The 19,417-nt window shown below is 49.7% G+C and overlaps 1 protein-coding gene across 1 annotated transcript; it reads left to right on the top strand.

Moving 5' to 3' along the window:
* Positions 1-6: 6 nt before the first annotated feature.
* On the top strand, positions 7-19,417 carry ALKBH5 (alkB homolog 5, RNA demethylase). The gene is made up of 4 exons (XM_019541933.1): positions 7-817; positions 8,014-8,094; positions 12,642-12,797; positions 14,382-19,417. Exons 1-4 carry the CDS (start codon positions 99-101, stop codon positions 14,563-14,565), a joined length of 1,140 nt encoding a protein of 379 aa, XP_019397478.1. The 5' UTR covers positions 7-98; the 3' UTR covers positions 14,566-19,417.

Here is a 19,417-nt window from a genome sequence, read left to right as displayed (position 1 = left end):
CGTGCCGTGGGGCGTCTTCCCGGCCCGGCCCTGCATGCAGCGCCCCCGGCCCCGCGGGGGCTCCCCCGGCATGAGCAGCGGGCGCTAGAGGCCGCAGCATGGCCGGCAGCGGCTACACGGACCTGCGCGAGAAGCTCCAGTCCATGATGCCGTACCGGGACGGCCACAAAGGCGGCGGCGGCCCCCGGGAGCTCGGGGACGCCCCTGCCGCCAAGCGCAAATACCAGGCGGCGTCGGACTCGGAGCCCAGCGACTACGAGGAGGTGGCGGAGAAGGAGGAGGAGGAGGAGGCGCGCAAGGTGAAGAGCGGCATCCGGCAGCTGCGGCTCTTCGGCCCCGAGGAGTGCGCCAAGATCGAGGCGCGCATCGAGGACGTGGTGTCGCGGGCCGAGAAGGGGCTGTACAAGGAGCACACGGTGGACCGGGCCCCCCTGCGCAACAAGTACTTCTTCGGCGAGGGCTACACTTATGGGGCGCAGCTGCAGCGCCGTGGCCCCGGGCAGGAGCGGCTGTACCCGCGGGGCGAGGTGGACGCCATCCCCGAGTGGGTGCATGACCTGGTGATCCGCCGGCTGGTGGAGCACCGGGTGATCCCCGAGGGCTTTGTGAACAGCGCCGTGATCAACGACTACCAGCCCGGCGGCTGCATCGTCTCGCACGTGGACCCCATCCACATCTTCGAGAGGCCCATCGTCTCCGTGTCTTTCTTCAGCGACTCCGCGCTCTGCTTTGGGTGTAAGTTCCAGTTCAAGCCCATCCGGGTCTCTGAACCCGTCTTGTTCCTGCCTGTGAGGAGAGGGAGTGTCACTGTGCTCAGGTAACTAATGCAGTGCAAGGCCTCGGAGTTTCAGGGAATGAACTGAGACACCCCTTAGCTTTGATCCTTGAGTAACGCGGCTGCTCGCCACTAATAATACGAGGGTGAATTGTTTTTCCGTAGCGGAGCGGGTGCGGGTTGCTTTCTGCCCCCTCGGAGGATGGAGCAAAGACCTCTGGGGGGCTGGTTGGACCCATGATTCAGGCAGCACATCAGGGCTGGCTTACCTGTAAGGGACTTAGCATCTATCTGGATGTGGAGCGCTGGTGGGGTTGAGCTCCGTTTTTAGCTTTAATCCGCCCTTGTCAGTGGCAGAAATCCAGGCAGAGATGCACAAAATGGAGCCTCGGCCTGCTAGCGCTCGTTCCAGGGCAGCAGGTCTGGAGCGGGGACTCCTGGGTTCTATTCATAGCTCAGTCGCCAACTTCCTTTCTGACCTTAAACACAGGGAGGGGGCGTGACTGGCCTCATCTTCCCCATCTGTAGATTGGGACTGCTAAGGCTCCTCTTTCTGGAAAGGCAGCTGGCAGTGAGACCCCGCAGTGTGGAGCGAGCCCTGCACGACTGTGCTATAAGGTAGACGTTCCAGGCGTATCTTGGTCTCCGTTTTGCAAATGGAGAAACAGCCACAGGCAGTAAATGACCTGTCCAAGGTCACGCGGCAGGTCCCTGGTAAAGCAGGGATTGGCTTGTGGGAATCCCTGGTCCTAATCCCTTTCTCCATCCCCTGGGTCACACGGCCCTGTCTGCAACTCAGACCAGTACAGGTGGCAGCTGGTAGTGTTGCCTGTGATCATTAGTGCGTGTGGCCTCGTGGAACAGGTGGCTTTTTAGGCAATGCGAGAGGGAAGGAATCAAGCACTGGGGCTGCCTGACTTCGTGATGGAGGGTTTATTCACCCCAAAGCTCAGAGGAGCCCTGCAGAGCTCCGTTTGCCTGGAGCGCCCATATAATCGCATCCTGATATACTTCAGAGCAGCCATAAATTAGGAGCTGTGCGGTTTCTTCCCCCCCAGTTTGATAAACGTTCTCGCTTGCTTGCAAGGCTCTCTAAAGGTAACACAATCTCCTGCTTTGGCTTGTAAAATGATCACCGCAGGGTTCAGGAAAGAATTTTTTTTTCCCCCATGTACATGCAGCATTGCACAATTGACCAGGTGCATTAATAATAAATGCTTAGCACTCGCATAGCTTTTATCTCCCAAGCACAGCACAAACATTAACTAATCCTCACGGTTCCCTGGGTGTTCGGTAGGACGGGAGGGAATTGCAAACTAACATGTAAGTGGGCACATCTCTCCTGAAGCTAATGGCGTTCTGCCTGTTTATTCGAAGCCGTGAATCGGGTTTGAGGTCAGGTGCTAGAGACAGCCAAAGGCTGGAGTAGCCAGGCTGGCTGGCCCGCCAGCTTGATGTGCTATTGCAGATTTTACGTTGCTGTAATGCATTCTAGCTGGACTCAGAGATGAACAGAAGGGTGGTTTCCATCCCCATTTAATTAAAAGGAAAGCTTTCCTGACCTTAAAGACCCTGACCCTCCTCCATTTTAAGTGACATACCAAAACCTGCTGGTGAGGGGCCTCGAGGCTGCTCGTGGAGACAGGAGGACTTGAGGTTGCTCTGCTCTGGGCTACTGGAGGGGAGCGGTCCAGGGAGTTCAGGCTCGGAGCCTGGGAGCGCCCTGGCAGCCTGGCATGCTTAGGGCCAGCTCCATGTCTCAGCAGCCTGAGATTAAACACCCAAGCGTTGGTGGCTCTGAACAGTGCTTCAGGTTTCCGGCTACTGATGGCTGTGGGAGCTTGATTACCTAACCCAAGATGAGAGGTCCTGGTTTGGAGTGGAAAGACCTTTTCTAAAATGGGGGATTATTTCAGTTTCAGTGCAGCTGTTACCAAGCGCTTAGCACTCACTTAAGGGGCATTCAGCGGTGTCTGCAGCACCAAGAACCACTGGGATAAAAAGTTGTCATGATTTCTTAGTCTCGCCAGGCTCGAGAGGGACTGGACATGACTTGCAAGTCTTCTCCGTCCTGCTGGATGTGACGCCTCCCCGGAGATCCAGCCCTCTCTGGTCGTGCTGAGGAGTCACTTCTCCGAAGTGGGAGGGGAAAAGCCAAGTAAACAGCTCCCCGTAGGCAGTTGCCCTGGAGATAGGGAAGCTGCCCAGATAGAAGTGGCATGCGTGTAATGTGTGTGACTCAAACCTGACTGGGGCAGCGGCTGTTCTTGGCAGGGCAGGGCTGGGTTCTGGGGAAGGCAGCGTGGCAACATCTGTTTTGTTGGTGGGAGGGGACGGCTGGGGAGTGCGAAGGGAAAAAAAAGCTGCGTTCTCCCAGCTATTTCCCTCTGCCTCTTGCTTTCCCACCTCTTTCTGTTTCTTCTTCCATTCCCAGGACTGTCATCAGCAGATTCAAAACCACCTCCTTTGCTTTCAGATCTTCTCTGCCTTTCTTTATCCGGCTCCCCTGGCCTAAGCAATCTAGCACGCTGCAATGGGATTCTTTTGGGAAGGGTAGTGAGGGGTCGGCTGATCCCTTCCCCTGACATACAGTGGGACGTGCCCTTCAAAAGTCAGTTTTAAAGCCTTTTTTTTTTCCCCTCTGGTTCATGCATGTCAGAGAAACACCCTGTGGCATCATATGAGGGGCACTGCACTCCTAATCTGCACCATGCTGGACTCTTATGCCACCTTGGGCAGGATTTGATATTTGTAGATACAGAGTGTATCGTGCAAACAGACTTCCAGATCTTTAACACAAACATGAGCTCCTGAGCCCAGAGTACCTCTGGCTGTGGAATAGATTGCTTCTGGCCACGCTTCCAGTCCTTTGCGCTCATTGGATACATGCATCAGATAAAGTCTGGGCTAAGCAACGTGCCTGCCAGCAACCTCCTTTCTTTAGAAGAGGTGCATGCTTCTCCATCTAGGATTCCTTTAATTCAATCCTCTAATCAGGAGGATATCCTCTCTGTCATCTCTAGATTGTCAGGACCTTGGCTAAAGTGATGCCTTATTCTGCCTCTTATGTAGAGGGAGGAATTAAGGGGTCAAGTAACTTCTTCCCGCAGTCATCTTCTAGATATGGAAGGGCCAGGGCTAGGATCTGAATCCCAGCTCCCAAAAGAAAGAGCCAAAAATCAAAGCGCTAATTTTGCTGCGTTTCTTGTCCCGTGAGGGAGGCTGGATGTCAGCACCTTGTCATTCATTTTGCGGCCTCTCCTACGTCTGGGCTGTAACTTTCTGTAGGTGTTGGCTACTGATTCAGTCACTTGAACATTTCCTTTTTTTAAAGGGATAAGCCAAGCAGTAGAAGCAGAAATAGCATGCAGATGCCAGGGTGAATAAAACTTGCCTCTTCACTCTGGGGAAAGTGTCTGGAGGAGGGCAAATATTAAATTGGAAAAGACACTGGGAGTCTACTGGGGCAGCTGTGCAGGGTTAGAAGAGTTTTTCTAGTACAAGCTGTATTCAGCAGGCCAGTGTCCAGATCATATAAATGTCCCCAGTGATCTCGCAGCGTACAGGATTCAATGGAAACTTTATTTTGTGCTGCTAGCAACCCTGTGTGCCTCAGCCTGGGCCTCAGAGCTGTTCTTTTAGGTTGCTCTTAACCCTCCCTTGTCTTTGATAATGACTGTTTTGTGGGGGAATTTCATGACATGCCCACATCAGAGCCTAGCAGTGCTGTCTCCTGGCTTTTGGGGGTGCTGGGAAAAATACTGCATTGTTTCTGTCAATATTGAGGTACTGGATGTCCCAACATCTCCCTCCCTATCTGGCTACTACAAGAGGGAGGGAACTTTTTTCTTACTCCCGATTCCCAGAGGTCCTTCCCGAGGCAGAGGAAGATGCCTGCTGGCTGCCCACCATTCAGAAGAGCAGGGAAATGACTGAGAGGCAGGTTTTGACCTTCTGGCACTAGAAGAGACTGCGTTGTGGAGGCCTTTGAGCTGCCTGCAGGCAGCACAGGCTGGACGTGCTTCCTTCGCAGGTGTAGGGAGAACGTCGTCTTAGCTGCCGGGGTTGGCATCTCATGTGAAAACACTTAAATCTTTGGCAGTTGATAGAGGCCCGTTGGCTCCTGTTAGAGGAAGCTCCACCTTTGCCAGTGGGAAATAGGCAAGTAGAGTTGTGTCGTGTCATTCCCCCCCCCCCCCGGCTCTGTTTGAACTTAAATCTTCTCAGCAATGCCAGCAATAAGTCTTCTTTTAAACCTCTAGTGAGACGTCAAGCCCTTCTTGGTTAAAACCTGCGGCTGTTTCTGTGGCAGTGTACAGACCCCATCTGAGATGACTGGCTTGCACCGCTGGTGTACTATGCTGCAGAGGGGATCTTGGCCAGACTAGTGCAGAGCCATAGGCAGCATATGTCACCAGGCCATACCTCCTGTTCCTGGACTACAAAACAGGCAGGAAACTTGTGCAGCTGGAGCGTTCCCCCTTTGGACACCTCCAGTCTTGTTCCAGGCAACGAACAAACCCTTTCTTATACCCCAGTGAGAGAGACCATAATCTGTTCATCAAGTGGAGTTAACTGAGACCTGGAGACAGAAGATCTTGCCCCAAGTCTAAAAGGAAGGCTAGAGGAAGTAAGGAATGGCCTTTCCCTGTCCTCCCAGATGCTTTGAGTGTGAGCGAATACCTGCTTCGGTCTGTTCGGGCTCTGTTTGCCAGGTGTCAGTGGTGGTGTTAGGCTAGGAGAAAAGGTGTCTTGAAAATCTTGTGGGGGGATGTAGAGGACCAGCCCAATGAAACGGCCACCAACAGTGCCCTTTTCAGACTGCTTTGCTGGCTGCTTGCAGCCTGGACTCAGTCTCTGTGGAGCATGGGCTAAGCACCGGCGGGCAGTGACTGCCGTCGTGCTCCTGGCAGGCCCCTCTGAGCAGAGCGGAGGCTCCAGGCCTGCTGCACATCCACAGCCGTGACTGCTATTAGTTTCAAACTGGCATGAGGCTGTAAAGCAGGTGTCCATCCAATAAGCCATTGGGGCAGCCGCCCTGCCTGACCTCTAGTGCTAGACAGTTCAGGTTCAGAAATAGGCTTGCTCCTTCTCCTAAAGGCCTCCTAAAGTGAACGCTAACATGGAGGATCTTAATTGACTCGCTGGAGCTTGAAGCAAAAATTCCAAAGCATAGCAACGCCTTAATAATTAAGCTGCTCAATAACACTCTTTCTCTGATACACCTGCAGCCAGATCAGTGCTACTGTATTGAGCGCTCTGCTAAAGGAGTAATGCTGCAGTCTGGAATGAGAAAGGAAGACCATATTCCCTGTGCCGTGGGCAGGCCAGTCTCTTCCATGCGCACAAAAAGCCCAGTCTCAGGCTCTCTTGCCTCTGGGCAGAGCTGCTCGGAGAACCTGCCCTCCACCAGGCCAGGCTGTGGTTCTGGAAAGTGGACTGATGCCTGGCTCCTCTCTGGCGAAGGCAGACGAGTGTTTGCAGGCAGCCACCGCTCCCAGCCGGTCTCTGAGCATTTGGGGAATGAGGAAAGAATGAGAGCAGCAGAAAAGAAAATTAAAAATAGAAACATTTTACAGAACTGGCAGATGCAGTGCAGAATACTAAGTTGTAGCTCCTCCTTGTTACCCGGCCTGGAGTTTGCTGGAGCCTTGATGCTGGCCCCGTGTTTAGACTGGAAGTCAAAGGGCTGCATGTGGATGAGGGAGGGGTGACCTGTCGTAACAACCAGGTAACTGGAAAACGAGTAGTTCTGCTTTGGGGGATACAGTGACCTCTTTCTTTCCTCTGGGCCAAATCCTGTGTGCATATCACCCCATACTGACCTCAGCAGGGTCCCCTGAGAAATCCCCTCTGTCCTTGCAAGCTGCTGTGTGGTCCAGTTTGGAACATTTTGTGTTGCCAAAAGTGCAGCCTGGAGCCACCGTCGGGGAGTGGGGAGCTGGGTGGAAGAACTACCCCGGTGCTGCCCTTTCCCATCTCCGAGGGATCAGTTCATGCTCTTCATCAAGGGAACAGCTTCCGTGCCAGGAGGGTGTCCCTTAGTCCCTTTGTTTTCCAAGCAGGTGTGACTGCCATCCTCCATATTAACGTGGTGTGGCGATGCTCTGCAAGATCTTGGCCAGGCTGCCTGCCTCACTAATTCCATTCTAGCCAAAGAATGTATCCACAAACAAAAAAAACCAGCTGTGGAGGGAGACTTCTATAGCAAGTGTCTGAGGTTTTGCATACCCAGAAATAGCCTAGTGTTTCCGAGAGTACAAACAGCCTCCTCTCTTCTTACCACCTGCCTGAAAGGCTTGTTAGATTAAGTAATGTCTTCCATGCTCTTTGTGAATGACAATACACTTTATTTCCAGTACGCACCTCTTCGAGGGGGCCCTAATACTTGATAGCTCAGACAGTCTAGTGTCTCAGCCCCATATGAATTCTCAGTGGTCTAGGCCTGCAGTTTAGTTAATGGAACTTAGATAAATTTGGGGCTTCAAACTAAATTTTCCATGCGCCACGACTGGATCTGATTGATTCAACCAGCAGAATCCCTAAGGGGATATCGAAGGGCAGTGCTTGTGTTGCACGCTTGGGGAATAAGCCTCAGTATCCAGTCTTCATTTAGTGGTGGTTGGGAAGCAGGACAGAGGCGTTTACCGCTTCCTCACCGCACAGCTTTCCAGTAGGCAGATGCGTTAATGTTCAAATCCACCTGTCATCGTGTAGCCGACAGCCTCGGAGGTAATGCAAAAGGCAGAACTTCAAGTGAACGACAGCCCTTGTAATTGCAGGCAAGCTGCAGACCTCGGTAATCACAGAAGTAGCTTCTTGGGTGGGGAATTGCCTGGGAAGATCCCTTCCTGTAATGCGGTGGGTTTTATATTGCTCTTTAAATTCACTAAATGAGTTGACTGAATTTACGCTCCATAACGCACTTTATGACTGTGGCTGGTGGTAATTTCTTTTGGCATCTGCTAAAAACCTGTGATAGAGAATGGCAAGGCCTGGATAATGTTAACATCCTTGGGTTTTTCTTTGCTCATCTGAATTGAAAAGCAGAAGCTGTGGAAGGTGGGTTGTGTTGTTCTGTTTGCTGGGGAGCGGGGAAGAGCTCTTGAAAGTTATGGGATAAATAAGACTGAGTCTCAGACTGGTGATAATTTGCAGAGTTATTGGTCAGCCTACTCACAATGTTTTCTTTTCTCCTTCTCCACCCCTGCCTCCCCCCCAACCCTCTTGTTGTCCAGTGGATACGCAGCTGATGAAATTACACACTGCATTCGACCACAAGACATCAAGGAGAGGAGGGCCGTTATCATCCTTAGAAAGTAAGTGTGCAAGCGGCTGGCTGACCTGTAAGGGAACAGCAAAGCTGGGCCTAACTATCATTTCACAGCACTGGCAACATACTTCCAAGTTATTTTAGCTGTCCAAATGTTAGCGAGGACATTAATATGACATCTGCTTACGGTGCTTGTTCCATTCTTGTGCTGGGCTTGGCTGGACAGCGAAAGCTGACTGATCTCTTCAGCCTCTTTGGTTACAAATGTGGTCAGTTTTCACATTGGCTCTAATGCCCTGGTACCTTGATGTGAGGTCTGAGGTTTGCAAGCACTGCATTTGCATTTGCATCCATTCATTGTGCTTTCATTACCTGGTTTAATTAAAAAAATAAAGAGAATTTTAGGCTTGGGGTCAAATTGAAGGGACTGATCATGTGGTGTCAAGGTACCTTCAAGGTAATATTCTCATACAAACTGCTGTACATAAGTCATTTGACAAAGTTGATGAGTTCTGGGTTGGGGAGGGAATGACTTTCACTCCTGCTGGGGAAACAAATGCTGATGCTGGAGGCAAGTGGGTATAATGGATTAAAGAGCTAGGCCCATAAACCAGTTTGGGGCTTGATTGGCGAGAGGCAGCACCTTGTTGAATCAGTTCTCACTGAAGGCACTGTCTTGAAATGCCTCCAGCTGAAATGAGATGGGTATGTATCTTGTGGTTGGTGTCTGGAGTATAGCTTTAAGAGGTCCAGCAGAAACTTTACTTTAATGTCAATTATGCCTGCTGTGTGGCCTGCTCTGGACTCCTGCCTTCAAGGGGAAAGTCGTCGGGGAATTGCTCTGTCAAGAAAAGCCATTCAAAATGAAAAAGTGACTAATTCCTTGGCATCAAACCCAGAAGGATGCAGGCAGGGGAGGGTAGAGTGGAATGGCTGCAGCCCAGGCAGAAACAAAGCTACAAGGCTGAAAATCTAGACACCGACTTCTTTGAGCTTCCAGACAGCTCAGTTGGCTTCAGGATAACCTGGTGGCATGGACAGCACAACGCAGTGCCCATTACATCAGCCCAGCAACAAAGTGGAGACTTGGACATCTGGGTGGAGAAGTGAGAACGGGGAAGGCCAAAGCCCTGAGGCAACAGCATGGCAAGAGTAGCTTGCACAGGGGTGAGGGGCTGGAGGTGTAAAGTCATGGCACATAATGAAAGAGCGTGGGTTTAAATGAAGGGACAAGAGAATCCAGTGTGCACTGTGGCTTGTAGCCTACCAGAACCCTTGCCCTTATCGTGGAGACTGGAAGGCTGCTGTGCTGGGGCCACTGGGAATGGCAGCAGCCATGCTAAAGAAAGGCAAGATGCTGAGCAGTGCTGCCGTAGGTGCTTGTCCATTGTGAATTGTTCAGGACCGAGGAGCACAGGCAGGGGTGGGAGACGGGGGTTGCTGTGTCGGGTCGGTGCCTGGCTAAATAGATCAAAAACAAGTTAAACTGCTACACATCTCTGATGCAGAAAGCCCGACTGACTGGTTTTATCCTGTTCCCATTTTGGGTTAGTAACAACATTGCTTATGTCGCTGGAGCCTGAGCGATGGGCTCCAAGTCTTTATGTTACTAGTTTAGCTAGTTCCAGTCTACTTAACTAGGACAGTGCCAGGCCTTGGAGAGCAGGATCTGCTGGCCCTGCCAAGGCTGTTGGCTTAGCCCAGCTCGTAGAAGCTGCCTTGGGCACTGAGTGAAGTTCAGTCCTTACTTGCGCTCTGTGTCCATGTAGTCCATGTCTGGACTTTCCACTGTTGGATTTTGATAGTCGTTCGGCCAGTGATGGAGTAGCAAAGAAACCTGGTTGTATCCTAACCTGCTCTCTTCCTTGTCTTCATAGCATCGCCCAGCACCGAGCAAAAAGCGCATATCCCAGTTTGCAAAGGCGTGTGCTACAGACGCTGCAAGTGGGAGCTTGTTTGAACTTGTGCATGTTCCTGCAAACCTGGACTCTTGTCCCCATTAGGCCTTCAGGGACCTTCATCAAATTTGTATCCTGTCACACGCATTCCTACAGTGAATTGCATCATGTCCTGCATCATGTGACTCTTGCAGATTTAAATAGCATGTTATGAAACCAGGAAAATCAGTGCTTCCTTTAGGCAGGCTGCTAGCATTAGAGCTGCTGGTTATGTCAAAGGACACTTTATGCAGGGTCTGGTTAGGTTATCTTACAGAGATAATGCACCGAAGAATGAGAGGGCCTGTAGGTAGAAGCACGTACATTCAGCTAAGCAGCAAGGTGGCTGGCTACCCTAAAGTCTTTTGGGTTTTTATCCATTTCTGTGCACATTCTGCGTGTGTGGCTCTATTGATTGATCTTGCCAGCAGCAATGGGAGAGCAAAACTGCACGCATTGGAGAAATGATCTGGGGTTTGATCAGTTTGGTGGAACGTGAGAACAGCACGGTTACAAGCCGGGTGTTAACGCTTTAGTGCAGTGAAAGCACAATGATGTTTGCAGTGTTTCCTGTCTGCACCAGAGTGCTGGGCTGCAAGGGCACCAGCAAAGGCTGGAATTTCTTGTGTCCAAGATCTTAGAAGACGTTGGGGTTGGGGGGGTGAAATTTCTAAATTAAAAAAAAAAAATAAAAACAATCCTCTCCCTCACTTTCCCTATAACTGTGAACAGTGTTAGTGCAACCTGATATTATTCTGCTGGGCTTTGATAGCGGTTTATGTGATGGATTTTCTGAGCACGTTGGTAGCAGCATTTGTTATAGAGAGCTTTGGCTTCGGATAACTTGCTGGTGAATGTGTAGCCCATCTCTCCTGCTTCTGTAGCTGAAAACTGAATGGCTGGTTTGTTTCTCTCTTTCCCTGGATGCTGTGACTGGGGCAGTGACCTCGATCAAAGGTTTCATTGACAAAGCTAAGACTTACGCCTCTCAAAGTTTCAGATAGGCACAAATTAGGTTAGAAAGGCAAGTCTCTATTTCTGTGCAGAAATTCCTTTTTTTTTTTTTTTTTAAACTTTGGGGGTTGCTTCCATCACCCCTTGCCCTCAGATGCTGGAGTTCTCCCCTTGCTCTACAGAAGTGCATTATTTAATATAATCTCTTCCTTTCGTGAGTTGGCAAATTTGTACTGATGGTACAGCACAGTTTTGTTTGTTTGTAGTCCCATTGCCCAGCTTCTGATGCCTGTCAGAACTGACTTTAACATTTGCTAATGGGCAGCAAACGGTTTACGTTGTATTTGGCATCTTTATATGTGGTTTTGGGGGTGGCCATCAGACAGCCCAGCATGGGACCGGCTGTCACTTCTGCATCCAGTGTTCTGCCGGGGCACAGATCAGATTTCTGGCCTATGCACAGATGGAACAACGGAGCAGGCAAACTGCTAAAATAATACCGGCTTTAAACTCTCCCTTCCTTTTCACAGTGCGCTAGGCAAACCTTGTGTACAAAAACATGCCTGTAGACAGATTCGTGCGTCGATACACAGGACTTGCAGCGGAGAGAACGAGCTGATGAGGGACAAGTATAGATGGTTGCTCAGCAACTGCAAACGGCTCTTGCCCGCGGTTTGGAAGGCTCCTCGGCTTTCCTGCACTCTATGGAAACCAGGTTGGAAAGCTGGAGTTCAAGAGCAGAGCAGAAGCACATTCTCCGCCTCTTCGAACCCAAACTTGTACATGTCGATCACGGCACGCGAACAGATGCCATTTGAGGGAGGCAGAGACCGCAGAAATAACACAGAGGAGCAAGAGGGTTCTGGAGGGTGCACGGAGCATCTCGCCCACATACGCTGTTCTGCAGTGCCTTTTTCTTTGTCCTGGATCTTGGCCTTGTTTAAACTGCTTCAAATATCGTTGAAGCCAAAGACTCGTGTCTAAGCATATTACCGCTATGCGGTTGTAACCAGGCTAAGCTCAGATGGCTCTTTCCTTCCCATGCTGTCCACACAAGCTGCCAGGTACAGCGGCGTCTGGGTAAACAGTGCTTTTCTGTCTGTTGTAGCAGATCCGTTTGCCAGCACGGCTCCTGGTTTAAGCACACAGGTTCTCTCTGACTGTAACTGAGAGAACGTGTCGCAACTGCTGCTTTTGAATGGAATTTCCCATCTTTCAGATCTCCACCTGACTCTTGTGCAATCCTCTAAGTTTTTAAGTGAAGCTCTGCAACCCTAGTTGTGCTGCCCTGGCCTCAGCAACGGCTCCCAATTTAGGTAGACAGAATATGACGGTGAAGTTAGCCATTGCTCCGTGTACCAGAGCAGGGGAATTCTTTGCATCACTCCTCGATGCTTTGTTCAGCAGCTTAAAACCCTGGGTAATCATTAACTCTCACACTTACTGACCTGTGTTAACTTGGCTGTTTCGGTTTCATGTGCTAGATTTCCTGGCAGATCTTTAGTCCAGAAGCTGAGGGATTTTCAGGATAGGTCTTGCCTTGTTTATAATGAGCTTGGCTTTCTTGGGTGTAGTGGTGGGTGCGAGCTGTGTGATTTGGATTTGGGTTTCATATTGGTTGAAATAGGTAGAATATCTTACTGAGATCTTAGCATTTTTCCCGCAGACTCTTTGAAAACACTTGTCTTTTAAATGTTCACAGAACAAGACTAGATGCTCCTCGATTGGAAACAAAATCGCTGAGTAGCTCTGTGTTGACAGCAGGTTACACCTCTGACCGACTGTCAGGAAGCAACAGGGACCAGATCCTGAAACCAAAGCGGTCCCATCGGAAAGCAGATCCTGATGCTGCTCACCGGTAAGTCCAGCTCCCTTGTGAAAAGTCATCTGGGTGGGGTGCTCGTGGCATTGTGGTGTTGCAAAGCTTCTTGGTGTTTGGCATAGTCTTGGCATGTGCTGTTTATCAGCCGAGTGGGAATCGCCACTTTTAGAATGGCCCGTTTCATACCCGTTTGTTAAGCCAGAAGGCATCACCACTGCTATAGCGGTGCTGTGTAACACGTCCTCCCGCTTGCATTCTTGCCCAGTATATTTCTGCACACGCTTCCTGCTCACATTTCCTATGGTTCCCACCTTGGCGCTCTCTACAGACACATACAGGCTTTAGTGGAATGCAGATCTAAATCATCAGAACTGGTTTGAAGCCTAACTTGGATACCAGGGGAAGCTAAGCTTTGATTTGTAAGCAGCCTGCATCTTTATTGCCAACGGAGAAGCCATAGGCTCTCCTTATTTGATGCAGTAATTCAGAACGCTGATTTCCCAGTAACTAATTATTTCTGACCTCTCTTGCCAAGCAAGTGCACAGCTGTTGCAGATGATGAAGTGGCACTTTTTCCAAAAGAATTAAAGGTGTCGCCACAAAGGAAGAGAGGGACTCTTGGGTGGGATGATTCTTAGACCTGCCTTCATGTCCTCTTGGTGATCTGTGTACTGGCACTGGGTGCCAAGAAGGGCACGGATGTCAGCTCCTTCTTGGAAGCTGTTTGGGTCTGGCAGCTCCAAGGACGTGGGCACTTGTAATGGGTGTAGTTCAGTGCACACAGTAACGTAAGGGTTCCCCTGCGAGTACACACTCAGGAGAGTTTCTAGCCAGGGTTTATATTCCCATGGTAGGAAAAATTGGTGGTGGTGCAGAATCGGAGTAGCTCACCCATATTTATGCACTATAAGGCCTGATCGGGCTTCCCAGTTCCCAGAGGTGTCTCTGGGGCTTGGTGAGGATTAGGGCAGAGGCTCTTCTGGACATCACACACACATCCAAAGGTTGGCTTGGCTTTGCAGTTTGACTGCGATACAGCTGCAGGCAGTCTTGGGAGGGCTGGGCTTGTTTGAGTCATGTCAGACTGTGTGGGCACGAACTGAGAAACGGAGCCAGTTGGGAGGCAGTGTTAGGCTAGTGAGCGCTGTGCTCACCCAGCGCGAGGTGAATGATGTGGATTCTCCCCTGGTGCCCTTCACAGCAGGGATCTTCCTTCGCAGTGGTAATGTATGGTACCATCAGCTGCACGCAGGAAGGGAAAGCCAAGCAGCTGCCCAGTTGTGGTGGTTTCTGCCCAGTCTAAAAGCTTTACTGCAGCCCAGACGGCAGTGAGGATGTGTGAAATATGAAGACTCTTGTGATGTAGAGGGAAAGAATGTGCGTTGCCACAGCAAATCCTCCCCAACACTCATGCTGAACGTCTAAATTAGGTCTGCTTCCGCTGTGTGGGTCTTCCTGGGACTGCTGGGATAGTGTGTTGTGGGAACTGAGGAGAGAATCTGAGACCATTTGGGGTCAATTTGGTCAAAGTAAGTAGGACTGTGTAGAGGGATTTTATTTTTAAATACAGCCATTTCTGGAATATCAGTTTAATCCAAAGTTTGCTTTTGTTCTTGTTAGGCCTCGGATTTTAGAAATGGATAAAGAAGAGAACAGGCGCTCGGTCCTCTTACCAAAACACAGGAGACGAAGCAACTTCAGCTCAGAGAACTATTGGCGAAGGTCTTACGAGTACACGGAGGACTATGACGAGGAGGAGGAGGATGGAAGTCCAGCCAGGAAGGTTAAAATGAGGCGACATTGAGGAATGGGCTTCTGAGGGTCCCAGAGCTGGAGAGATCGGCCTCTGATCTGTGAAAACTTTCCCCCTCCAGCTATTTTCCATCTAGCTTCAGTTTTTGGTTTTGTTCTTTCCTTTCAGCTGATGAGTCCTTGGAAAGGATCTGGCTGGCTGCGTTACGAATGGAGTAAAACTGAGGCACGTGTAGCACTGGGACGTGTCTGGTGCCACCCACGGTTTCCCGAGTAGTGGGTCAAACAGCTGCTTTCCCTCCCGAAGCAGTGAATGTCAGAGCTGGGCCAGGCTGGCTGTTGGCATTTTTTATTTTCCCCCAAACACCAAAAAAGTGAGAGGTTTCCTTGCTGGAAAGTCACAAAATGTTGGGGTTTTTTTTCCTTTTGCTTTAACTTGTGTTTTTGTTTCTTTTCACATGTTCTAAATCTGCTGTTTGACCCCAAGAATTGTAACTCTCGTGGCCTCCTACTCCATGCTACACCAAAGGGCTCCTCAGTCTGCTACTATATAGTGAGGGTTTTTTCTTTTCTTTTTTTTTTTTTTGTTAAGGGTGCCCTGCAGTAACTGGAAATTAGAAGCTTGCAGACACCTCTCACTGCATCCGGTTACAGAGCGTTTAGGACATTTGTTGCACTTTAGTAACAGTTTTTAAATGCCATATACTCCCCTTCCAGCCCCCATCCTCCAGCTCGCTTGGCCTCGCTGGCATCCTGTCTTCTGCGCTGCTAACTAAAAGGTATGTTTTCTCTGTGAAGAGCAGCCGTAAACTTGTGCCCACAGAAAGGCTGGTTCTGAGGGCTCATTGCAGAGAGAACAGAGCCTTTAGGAACTGAAGTAATTGTCTGCTAGACCTTTGTCTGTAATTGCATACGTGCAGGTTTCCTTTCCAGAGGTGTGTTGTTTGGACCCTAAACATAGTGTCCTGCTTGGCTTTGAGGCCTGTTGTGCCAGGGGACTGAGATCTGTATCGGAGCCCCTGGGACTTTGAGTATGAAGATGACGCACGTGTGTGTGTGCGTGCGCGCGCGCGTGTGTGTGTGTGTGTTGGGTACATGCTTTCCCCTTCTCCAAGCGAGAGACTAGCCAGAACGATCTGTCGGGGTTGCATTGCACTGTGAGGGGGCCTGACTGGGGAGCACGGTAGGACGTGCTCTCTCTGTGCAGGCAGGAGCTTGTCCTCCTGGGTCCTCACCCGCTTGATCCAAGACGGTGTTCTCTCCCGAGTGCCTCGTTTGAGGACACCCCAGAGCTTTGCAACAGCCCAAGGAATCTGCTGGACTTCACCGCAGAGGTGTGCTCCATGATATTGCCCGAGTAGTGCTAGCAGTCCTGTTCTTGCTTCAGTGTTTGCAGTTGGCTTGGTGGTGGGAGGTTGGGGGTCTCCAGACCTGCTTAGTTCTGCTGCTCGGCTTTCCCCGGCAAACACGGGAACTGCTGGGCAATGCCTGTATTCTGCTGATTCGAATGTCAGTATGAATTCCTGGTGCAGAAAGCTCCGTGGCTTGAAAAACAGTACCGAAGAGATCATCTTTGTGGCATGCAGGAGTTGAGGTTAGAATATCAGAAGTCCCTCCATGCTTCCTGCTTGTCTTTGCACCCACATGGCTGCATTATCCTGGCTTAGAGCCTCCTTGTAATAACACATTTAGAAACCTGACTTTAACAAACGGGGGGTGGAAAGAAACCCTCTCTGAATTCAGTATCTTGAAGCCAGGTAGCAGCAGCTGCAAGGAGTGGTCTTTTTTTTTTTTTAAGTTGTCTTAAACTCTTTAAAAATTGCAGCTCTCTTTGGTTGTGTGTTCAGTGCTCTCTGCTGGTCCGCGCGCTTCACAGGAAAAGGATCGAATACATTTTGAATACAGCCTGATGCTCTCACTGAGATGTTTTCAGCCCACCAGGCCTTGTTTCTTCATGTGCTGTTAGAAATCTAGCATGCTTGCCCACCTCTTAGTTTTTATGCATGCTTTTTTCTTCTCCTGGCCCCTAGTGATGGTCCTGTTGCAAACATAACTTCAGGAGAACTTTTATCCGCATGAGACTCAAGCCCTTTGGGGGTTATCTGTCATCCTTCAACCTGGTGTTTGGATTGCATTTCTGCCACAGAACTCCAATTTGCACGCCTCAAAGATGAGAGGAGCCTGTTGCTTGCCCATCGAGTGAACCCCACTGCTTCTGCCCTGGTGTGGAAGTTCACACTTCTGGTTGCCTTCAGGATGTCAACTGCATTTGAAAATTGAGGCTTGTCTTTAAAGCTGGCATTTCTCTGCCCTTTCACTTGTTAGCTTTGTCAGCAGGCCAACTCCAAGCCATCCTCACACTGAGTAGGGGAGTGCTTTCTTTGGGGACATTGGGTTTTTCTGAGTGTTTGAAACCAGCCCGTATACTGGATCCATGGCGTTACCATTTATGGCAGGCACCCTAAACATCAGCCCCTCTACAAGATGGTGGCTGGTCATGGGAGGTTTAGGAGTGCCTTTTTTTTATGAACTAGGCAGTTTTTGGATTTGCATTTTAAAAGCCCCATCACTTCTAAGGGGCTGTGCTGAGCCCCTCCTGCTTATACAATAGCTCAGTGTTTCTGCTTAAACATAGTTCTGGCTGGATGAATAGAAACAGTAGTAATCAGTGCTTCTCTTTCCTCCTATTACATGCAGTGGATCCTTCTACCCACACTGCTTTCAGCCTGCCCCTGCAGTCTGGCTCTCCATCTTCAGATGAAGTTGGTTTCAGTTTTGCCTCTGAGGTGACAATTTGGTGATGCTCACTGGTGGGGCCACTAATACAGCACGGTTCGCTGTGTTACCTAGAGTGGAATGAGGTATTGGATTTTTCTTGGGAAAGGAGCGGTAGACCTACTAATGTCTCATGCATCAAGGTCTTTCCTCTAGCAAGGTATAACGACACCTCGTTCCATCCCCTTGTGTGCAGCAGGGGTGCATTCATTGGGTTTATTTTGTATTCCTCCGTGCAACCTTTTTTCTGCTTCTCCATCTTCACGCTTCATTTAGTTTTACAGCTTTTGAGCGAGCAGCAGTGCCCCTTGGGGTTAGCATCAAATCTGTGTTTTTTCTTTGGTTGCAGCATTGACGAGTTGGCAAAATTGGGGCATGACTAGTTGTGACTCCTGATGCTGTCTGTGGGCTGAAGTCACCCCGTATGTCTGCAGACCATCCTCCCCAGGTGGACAGATATTTTATACAGACCCACATATGTATATGTGTAGATGCACGTTCTTAGTTCTTTTGTCCTGATCCACATCCGAAAGAAACCTTCATTCGGACACTTTGAGAATCTATGTCTTCACACCAAGCTCAATATCAAATGACAGGAGACTCCCTAATCTGACAACAGCTCAGGAAATTCATCCCACCCACATCTTGCTTTGATAGCTGTATGTCTGTGCTCTGTGAGGCCAGGTCAAACTTTCAGGGCACTGCCCTGATGTGGAAAACTTCCAGAACCCAAGCAACTCATTTTTTTAATTAGGGATCACCCATGTTCCAGCTGCCTCCCTGCTCCAAGTGGTAAAAAGCTGGCAGTGGGGTCATGACCACCTGTGCAGTGTGGAAGAGAGCTGGTGACTTAGCAAAGCCTCAGTCACGGGCTTGACCCACTTGGTTTTAATCGTTTTTCCTGAGAGCGCACCATAATGCAGTCAGGATTCCTCTCTGTAACCCAGAAGCGTGTAGTACGTGAGACCTGTCCAGCAGCCGGCACCCTAAATCAAAGGCACTGCCAAATTACCAAAAAAAAAAAAAAATATCCCAAAGACCACGGCAGTATTTTTCTTCACGAAGGGAGATGTTTTCTGCTTTGCAGATAAATGAAGGGGAGGAATTTTGTACTTCTGCTGCTGTTATCCTTGGGCTGCATGTAAGTGAAAGGAGTCTTAAAAAAACCCCGAGTTTATTGCATGGTGAGTGGAGAAAAACTCAGCTGTTGGCTGGTCCCTGAGAAGGCGAGTGGTGTTATAGAGATGCTTTTTTGAGACTCCTCCTTCCAAGGTCATCGTTGCTTTGATGGTGCCAGATGCTCGGAGGGCACTTTGTGTTAACAGGATCCAGGCAAGTGAGACATACCCGCAGCAAGGTCATAGCTGCCACATCTGACTTTTCCCACCTGCGAAGTTCTAGTCCAGCTGGTGCAAGTCACTGAGACACGAGATGCATGAGCTGTAATCCAAAGGCTTGGTTCATCTTTCAAGGTTGGGCTGCCTAACCAGCTTTTGAAGGTTGACCTATATTTTGGCAAGCAGTGCACACACCTGAGTTCCCCGTGCCAGAAGCTTCAGCTGGGACACAGGGTGACAACACATGCAGGCACAAGCTGACTATTTTTTTTTCTTTCCATTTTTGGTTTTGAATCTCATACAAAGCATCTTCCAGTATTTTCTGTGCAGGGAAAGAGGGAGTGGGGGGGTGGAGTTCTTTGTTCTTTGTTTTTAATGCTGTTAGTACGTGCTGTTGATAGCGATGCTTGCTGGAGATGGGTCTAAACCCACCCCCCAGTTTCATATGGCCATGAAACTGGGGGGGAAGTTCAAAGCTGGCCCTGGACTCTGGTTTGGACCTGCCCCCAGTGACGGCTAGTTTTATATGCCAAATGCAATTTCCCTTTCCCAGTCTGAAGGAGAGCCGGCAGCCCGATGCGTCAGCTGGCCCCCAGCATCCTCCCCGTCCCCCACACGCGCGCACACACCTGAAGTTCTGGCTGACTTTCGTTTTGTTTTTTAAAGATTCTCTAATTTTTTTGTTACAAATAAAGAAAGTGGCAATATTTTTTCTGTAAGTTTTTTCATAGGAGAGCGTGGTTTGTAACAAAAGTTGTACAGTTCTGACGTTTGAGATACACAAAAAAAAAA

The sequence above is a fragment of the Crocodylus porosus genome, unplaced genomic scaffold, assembly GCF_001723895.1.
Source record: "Crocodylus porosus isolate Cpor-Errol unplaced genomic scaffold, CroPor_comp1, whole genome shotgun sequence".
NCBI classification, from domain to species: Eukaryota; Metazoa; Chordata; order Crocodylia; family Crocodylidae; genus Crocodylus; species Crocodylus porosus.
The sequence above is the reverse complement of the archived record's forward strand: the minus strand, read 5'-3'. Positions and strand labels throughout refer to the sequence as shown.

Bases quoted from the DNA above. Each gene is read 5' to 3' on its own strand.
- ALKBH5 (XM_019541933.1), top strand. From the start codon at position 99: ATGGCCGGCAGCGGCTACACGGACCTGCGCGAGAAGCTCCAGTCCATG. The intron at 8,095-12,641 runs GTAAGTGTGCAA...AAATGTTCACAG, and splicing joins GCCGTTATCATCCTTAGAAA to AACAAGACTAGATGCTCCTC. The intron at 12,798-14,381 runs GTAAGTCCAGCT...TGTTCTTGTTAG, and splicing joins GATCCTGATGCTGCTCACCG to GCCTCGGATTTTAGAAATGG.